The sequence below is a fragment of the Amborella trichopoda genome, chromosome 6 (assembly GCF_054954075.1).
Source record: "Amborella trichopoda isolate Santa Cruz 75 chromosome 6, AtrichopodaSantaCruz75HAP2 v2.0, whole genome shotgun sequence".
Taxonomy (NCBI): Eukaryota; Viridiplantae; Streptophyta; class Magnoliopsida; order Amborellales; family Amborellaceae; genus Amborella; species Amborella trichopoda.
The window spans coordinates 46,659,473-46,667,575 of NC_142341.1; the positions used below are offsets into that span (position 1 = coordinate 46,659,473).

Sequence of the window (8,103 nt, forward strand, 5' to 3'; positions counted from 1 at the left end):
TGCACCTAAAAAATCCAATCGAAAAAGGTAGTTTTATTGTTGAAAAACCTTGTGATTGATCATCTCGACATCGAGATGTATGACCACGAAAAAATAAAAAGATTCTAAGTCTCAAAAATAGTGCTATTTACAATATATTATCTACACTATCCATTTTCAAGATTTTCATATATTTATCAATCTACTTGATTTTAACCATTTTTAAAATTTAAAATTTTATAATTAGATATAAAATTAGATTTTGAGATAATCCTAAGAATATTTTACATCAAAATTATATACCATGATAAAATTTGAAAGTGCACCTTACCTCTACAGTTACGGATGCATCCGTATGCCAACTGCACCCTTTCTAAAATATTCCCAACACAATTTGATTTTTCAAAATATATTTTTCACTACTTTTTAATCCCATTTAGATGTATCTTATTTAATTTTTGTATTTTTTATTTTTTTAAACACGTTTTGGCTTAAGCCGAGTACTCAGGCCTGGGCTGAGTACTCAGCCGGTGTCGATCATTCAAACGCTGGTTGGAGGATGGAAAACATATCATGTAGAAAATGTCAATTCTATACGTTTCTAATGACCTGTTTGATATACTCATTGTCATTAGTAATTTAGTATTCCAATAAAATCATATGATAATGAATTCTATGTTGTTTAACAATTTCAATCATAAATCAATGCCATGATAAAGTTTTTTTCGATGGACTTCTCTTCATTCAAAAATAATTTATTGAAAATCAAATATATTTTTTTTGCTAGAAATGACTAGAAATTTCAGAAAAAGTATAATAACAATATGATATATAATACAAGATACATACCTAAAAGCCAACAAAATAATATCATCCAGAGCATATTAAATTTAATTAAGATAGCCTATTCTAGATAAAATTGTCATCCAAACTGGCCCCTAAATAAACAAAAGCATATAGCGGCACCACCTAATATCTCCAACTTAATCAAGATGAAAAAGTTAAAAAAAGTAACAACTAAGATCCTAAGACGGTTAAACGCTAAATTGCCGTTAAAATATTTTGATTTACCAAAAAAAAATGATTTCTTGGTGTTAAAGCGTATGGTAGGCTTATACACATTCACAATCGCTATGCTAGTATAACGGGTTGTGGCTTGCAAAGGGTCTTGCTACACAACACATTCGCCAATGACTAGACTATACACGACCTATAGAAAAGGCCAAACCAAAGGCGGTGACCACACCATACACAACCTATCAAAAAAAAAAAAAAGCTAAACGGTGAAGGTGATAGGTTTCCATAATGGCATATTGAATTCAACTCCTATCACAAGTACGAGATTCCTTCCTTGTTTTTTTTTTTTTTTTTTAAAAATCAAATATACAAATCTTGTCATTATGTTTTATTAAGAGTCATACCTTCAGTAAAATCATAAACCATAAACCTATATATTTTTGTCTCCTCGAACTAACTCACATTTCCTATGGGTCTGCACCACTTGAACTAACATTACTTTTTTCTCTCTCAATTGATCACCTATTGGTGCCGCACCTAAGTATTTTCAAATATATTCATTTTGAATTTTATCTCTTCTTGTCTGTACTACTCACTCATCTCAACATCCTCATCTCTGCTACACTCATTTTATAGATATATCACTTTTTGACTGCCCATTATTCAAACATATAGCACAAAACAGGTCTCACAATTATCTTATAAACTTACCCTTCAACTTCATTAGTAAAAAACGATCATATAAAATTCCAATGGCAGATCTCCATTTCTTCAACCCAACTTTAATTCGAATTTTATGTGCGACATCTTCTTCAATCTCTTCATTTTCCTGAATTATCGATCCAAATTACTGAATTATTCTCTACCAAACTACTCGACCAAAAAAAAAGGCGACAACAGTAATTTTTACAAACGGAAAACACGAGAAAAAATATAGAGTATGGAGGCCATGTATGCTAGAAAAGGTCACCCACACAGGCAGGGTATAGTATGGTTTCCAAAGAGAACGTACTCTCTTCGTTTGGCGAAGAGGCGTTGGGGGCAGGGGGTAATACAGAGGCTCTAAAATATCAAACTAGAGCCCACCTCAAATATTTCACTATAAGAAAATTTGATGCCCAAGTATCCACAAATTAATCATTTTCATAAGAAAAAAAAATGAATTTCAAATTTTAAAAATAATGCATCTTGTAATTCATATTTGGACAGTCAATTTTCAAGATTTTTAAGTTTTCATAAATCTGTTCCATCTACACTATTTTTTAAACTTTAAATTTTATAATTAAAAATAAAAATATATTTTAAAACCATCACAAAGATTTTCAGCAGGTTGCGAGGTCCTCGTTTATGATCAGGTATTTAACCAACCAATGCTTCTAAACAAAAGAACAGGTCTCTCTTAGATATATTAGTAAATGGATCTCAGTTCAATGACAATTATGGTGCAAGAAAGCAACAAGATATTATAAAACCCTATCTCAAAATCAATATCAAGAACCCAACTCAATCCTTGCCAGTACAACCGGAAAGAACAGACAAAATTTAAGTACTCATGTCATGCAAAACATAGATAACATGATCAAACTCATGTTCATGTTAAATGAGGTCTTTGAAGCCCAGAATTTGTAAACAGAACTACTAAGAATAAGCCCCAGAAAACCATAATCAAAAGATGAACCCTCGATTCTTACAATGGTTCAAGGGGAGCAGTGAAAGTTCGTTAGAAGATCTCAATCTCCCTTCTTCGTAAACGAGCAGCCTTCAGTAAGACGATCTCAGTCTCCCTTCTTCCTAAAGGAGCAGCCTTCAGTAAGACGAGCACGCCCTCCAGTAGGCTGGCAAAGAACGGTTTGGCAATTTCCACATACCACCACTGTTTGGGAGTGGCTGAACACAGTCGTTCTGCATGCACGAATAAAGATACACCAGAGGTGAATGAACAAGATGCATGAGAGAGAGAGAGAGAGATCGGGTGACAAATAGAGTAGAGAGAGATGGTGCATAATAAGATGAGTAACTTAGAACACGATAAGAGACAAATGAACATTCTTTTCTTGAAGCTCTAATACTCACATGTTAAAGCATCCCTGGCATTTCACATCCTGCATAATAAAAAGTAGAAGCATGAGAGATTGGAGGTACAAAATACTCAAAACTGTAAACAGAAGTGAGGAGAGGAGAGATGAAAAGCGTATACCATAAAGTACGAGTTGGGAATTTGGATTGGAGGTGAAAAAAAAAAGTGAACAGAAGTGGGGAGAGATGAGATGAAAAGGATATGCATACCATAAAGAACGAGTTTGGAGATTGAACGAGGCGTTTCAACTTGTGCTTCCTCTTCTCTAGCTCTGCTGGTGGATGAAGGAGATCAATGTCATTTGAAAGCACCTGCAAAAAAGAAAAGCGCACAAGCTTCGCAATCAATGTAAAAACATACAAGTTTGATAAATCATCTACAATGCCATAAACAAATAAAAGGTTGCACAACAAATATTAGCACACTGCATACACATCCATTTCAGAGTGCATAATCAATGACAACAGTCTCGGCTTACAAATACCTCATTTGAGCACATGAGTACGGTGCATTAACACAGGGTGGCACATGTCTAGATCTCCTCAGTTAGTCACATCTAACAGGATTTTCTTTTGTTAGCTATATGGAACAAGTAAACAGCACATGCAATAGCCAGAATTCAAAATGGTTCACTGGAACTTAGACATGGGTGGAGAGTAATGTACTTCAGATGGATTTCATATTTTGAACACTATATATTTTGTTTACCTCCACCTTTTTGTAGTTGTGGGTGGTTGCCCCACCTTTTTAGCTTACATGTACCAACTGCTACCCAACTTCACTGAAACTTGACACCGGTGGAGAGTCATGAACTTCAGACGGATTTCATATTTTGAAAAGTATATATTTTGTCTACCTCCACATGTTTGTAGTTGTGGGTGGTTGCCCCTACCTTTTTAGCTTACATGTACCAACTGGTGTACCAACTGGCACCCAACTATTAAATTGCCATTTTATATTCATGTAAGCGTAATAATACAAATACAAATGTTCACAAAGAAACTACAGTCAAATTTTAAAATGCAAGGATAACCAGCAGCGAATACTCAAAACTCAACTGTTACCCTAACTCAGCAGGCCACCATGTCCGGAACCAAAACCATCGGAACTGGCACCAATTCCAATATTTCATTATTATAACTTTGAAGGAAATGGCTAAGTTTCTGAATGAAACACTCGGCCGAGTCCAAGTTTCTCGGCTCGGACTTGGGACCCTGGAAAGTCCAGATCTGAGTCCTTAAAACCATCGAGAATGAGAGATTACTGTCCTGATTCACATTCTGGAATGTTATTGAAGCATGGTGAAAAATAGAGCACCCAACTTGAGTATTAAGAGCTGAAAGGGGTATTTGATGAATATGAGGAATTTAATCAGATTAGTCTTCCATTACAAGCATGCCAAATGGATTGCATCCAAAATTTTCTCTTTGTGGCAATCAAAGTTTAAAAAAGTGGACGGGTGGGGTGAACCGGGTCACCCACCAATTCCGGTTTAGCTCAATGAACCAAATCAATTGGACCAATTTGGCCATATTGTGCTGATAAAATTTATTGAGAAATCAAAAAAATTTAAAAATAAGAACACGTGAGTTAGTGAAAAAAATGATGAATATGTTAAATAATTTGATGAAATTATCCAAGAGGCATAAATACCAAGAGATATGTTTCTATTTGAGTGCCACAGTCATTTCACAAAATGCAATAAATCACAATAGTAACACCTATAGGATCAAATATCATAATATAACCAAATGAGTCCAGACACAATCTAATACCCAAAGTAATGACATGATGGCTCATAATCATCCTAACTACCACACCACCCCACATTGGAAATTTCTTTCGTTTGGGCACAATGATAGTAATTTTATAAAATGATATAATGGTATCCACAAAAAGTTACACAATAAGAGCATTTATAGAAGATCTTTTCAGAAAAATAACATGATATCCACAAAATTATAAATTTTATATAAAAAACCTAAGCCTTTCATGACAAATTATAAAAAACCAAGTAAAAACTCAAAATCATGACAAATTAGAGAAAAATCAACAAATGAATGTTCCAAATAGTTCCTTAAAACACTCTAGAATGTATAAGTAATGTCTAAGTACTACGAATGTTTTAGAACATTCATTTGTTGACTTTTTTCACAGATTTCTTATAATTTCGACATTTCTGATTTTAGATAGAATAAAATTGTATATTTTAAGAATATCATGTAATATTTTCTTGGGACTTTTGTTTTGGAGTGTGTTAAGAATGATTTGGAACATTTATTTGTTGCCTTTCTATTTCATTTCTAACAAGTTCAATTTTTATTCTGAAAAAACCATGAATTTTTTTACCCAGTTTTATTTTCTGAAAAATTCTGAATTTTGAGAACATCGATATTTTTTTGTGAATGCCACGCTCTATTTTGTTGGGGTTTTTGTTTTAGAGTGTGTTAAGAATGATTTAGAACATTTATTTGTTGATTTTCTCTTCAATTTCTAATGATTTGGATTTTTCGTTTTAAATTTTATTTGTTAAAAAAATTACAAATTTACTTAACAAAATTTACTAATTTCCAATTTTTTGTCAACAGTTAATCATAATTTAAATTGTGTATCTAAGATTAAGCTCTCAATTAGTCGTCTATACTGTATATATTCATTAGAAACATTGTGCATTTGCCACAAATACACAATATTTCTGAAAATACATGATATCCCCAAAAATGAACAAAATCCTTATGTGGGGTGGCGGTCGGTTTGACTATTGTTGGGATAACTATGAGTCTTAAATTGCACGTTTCAACTCATTTACTTACATTATTAACAATTGATTGATCCTATGGATGTTACTACTGTAATCCACTGCATTTTTTCATGGTCAAATGATTGTGTGCACTCAAAAATGAACATGTCCCAGTATTTACAACTCTTCAGTAATTTCATCCGACTACATGACATATTCATCAAATTTAATTTTTTTTAAAAAGTTGGTTATTTTCAAAAAAAAATATTGACAGCCCAGTACAGCCAAACTATAATAATTAAGTTTGGTTCACCTAGCTAAACCATAAATGGTGGGTGACAAGTTCAAACCACCCATCTTTTTTTTTAAACAGTGGTCAAAAGCATTTATATACTTCCATTTCAGATATTGGAAAAAGGATATTATATCACTTCAGTAAAGACGCATACCACACAAGCATCATTTCTCTTGGTTTTCCCTTAAAAGAATATCCCCAAACATCTATTTTAACTATTTCAAATCATAAAACTTGAGGAAAGGAAGCATTCACGCTACTTTTCTTTCAAAAGTTTGTTCGTCAAGCTCAAAGCAAGAGTGCAAGCTCATAAGTGGTTTCGACTTCCACGTGATATCTTCCAAAGAGAAGCATGCCGAAGACCATAATAGCTATAACAACGACATTCAGCTTCAACAGGTGGCGCTCTAAATGTGTCTTACACTTTAGAATCAAAACCGGTTATTCATTAAAAGTTTACATTCGACAACATAATAAGATGTGAGATTACTCAAATGGCATCCATTGACTGCTTCAAATCAATGACCTCACTAATATTATCCATAACCATAAGTTTTTAACTCTAAAACTAAGCTTGACAATTTTTTTTAAAATATGCAAAAACAAAAATGGGAAATAAAAAAGAAGATGCAACTCAATGCTCCCACCTCACTAGAAAATGAAAAATGCTCACTAGAAAATGAAAAATGTGACTATGAATTGAAGGCTAATGAAACATGCATTCAATCGGTACACAGCACAATCAGAATTTACATCTAAATTATTTAGGACATTTGATAAAAAATTTCCAACAAAAACCACTAGATGTCTTGGCAGGTAGAGCAATAGAAAAAACTGACCATGCAGTAAACCAAGCAAATATTCTATAACTGAAATTACGAATCAACTCAGAATATGGAACAGAATTCAACAATCATAAATCAAGAAATTAATTTGCATCTATATTTCAATTCGAGAGCTGGTTCTACGCTCTCAAGAACAATGAACAAGAGAATCAAGCTCGAAATTGAAGGATGAAGCAATTAATACACAATAAAGCCAAGGATTGACAAATCAGTACATGAAAAAACAGATTATCAAGAGCAAACTCAAAATTATTATTCCAAAATCTAGAAACAAAGGTGTGCCCGTGAATTAGCACGCCTCCATAAATAAACCTAGAGGCAACTACTGTATAATGACTAATTAATGAAATTTTCTACCATTAGTTAATAAATTTAGTAAATCAGAGTACTTTATGCTAAAGTGTAATGATTCCAGAACAAAAACTCAGAATATACTTTAAAGTATGGAAAACTAACCCAAAAAATCTCATCAAACAAGTGCAGATAAAGTCCTATAACAGTTTGAAACAGAAAAAATATATATGGAGACAAACAAACACAATAAACGTAGACGGAAGAGTTAAAGAAGTGATAAATCAGTTGAAATAATAACCATTTTTTTAGGCAATAGTGCTCGGGGTATTGCAGACGGATTCTTGCCCTAGTTTTTTAGGTGCGGCGGCCCTGGTTCTTTTCGTCACAAGTCACACAACTAGGCTGCAGAGGAGATAAGAGTGTGAAGCAACTCTGGTTCTATGAATTAGGGCAAACAGCTCATGGGCAGTGATATAAACGAAGGAAGAAGTCTAAAATACCCTCGGATTTTCATGTTAGGGGCTGTTTGCCACGCTTCCTTTTCCTTTAATTCCCATCGTGCCCTTTTAGGTATTGGGTAGCCTTATTTTCCTTGGGTTTGTGGTGTTTGCTAGGTGTCCGAGGAAAATATTTCAAGGTTACAACCTTAAACAATTCAACTAAGGCACACCTCGAAATTTTATCGTAATGTAGTTTTGATAAAAAAAATTCTTAGGCTGATTAGAAAATCTATTTTTATCGCCAATTATAAAATTTTAAATTCTATAAATGGTTCAAATCAAGTAGATTTATAAGCACATGAAAATCTTGAAAATAGACAGTCTAGATAATGTGTTGTAAGATGCACTATTTTGTA

The 8,103-nt window shown here is 33.2% G+C and overlaps 1 protein-coding gene across 1 annotated transcript; it reads right to left on the minus strand.

Annotated features, from left to right (window-relative positions):
• Positions 1 to 2,373: 2,373 nt before the first annotated feature.
• On the minus strand, positions 2,374 to 7,689 carry LOC18442021 (small ribosomal subunit protein eS27y). Its single transcript, XM_006852245.4, has 4 exons — positions 7,546 to 7,689; positions 3,283 to 3,384; positions 3,070 to 3,098; positions 2,374 to 2,898 (listed from the first exon to the last, which is right to left on the minus strand). The coding sequence occupies exons 1-4, from the start codon at positions 7,546 to 7,548 to the stop codon at positions 2,772 to 2,774; spliced, it is 261 nt and encodes an 86-aa protein (XP_006852307.1). The 5' UTR covers positions 7,549 to 7,689; the 3' UTR covers positions 2,374 to 2,771.
• Between the last annotated feature and the right edge of the window lie 414 nt (positions 7,690 to 8,103).

Coding starts and splice junctions, on each gene's coding strand:
- LOC18442021 (XM_006852245.4), bottom strand. Junction 3,099..3,282: donor CTCCAAACTCGTTCTTTATG/GTATGCATATCC, acceptor TTTATTATGCAG/GATGTGAAATGCCAGGGATG. Junction 2,899..3,069: donor TGCCAGGGATGCTTTAACAT/GTGAGTATTAGA, acceptor TCGTGCATGCAG/AACGACTGTGTTCAGCCACT.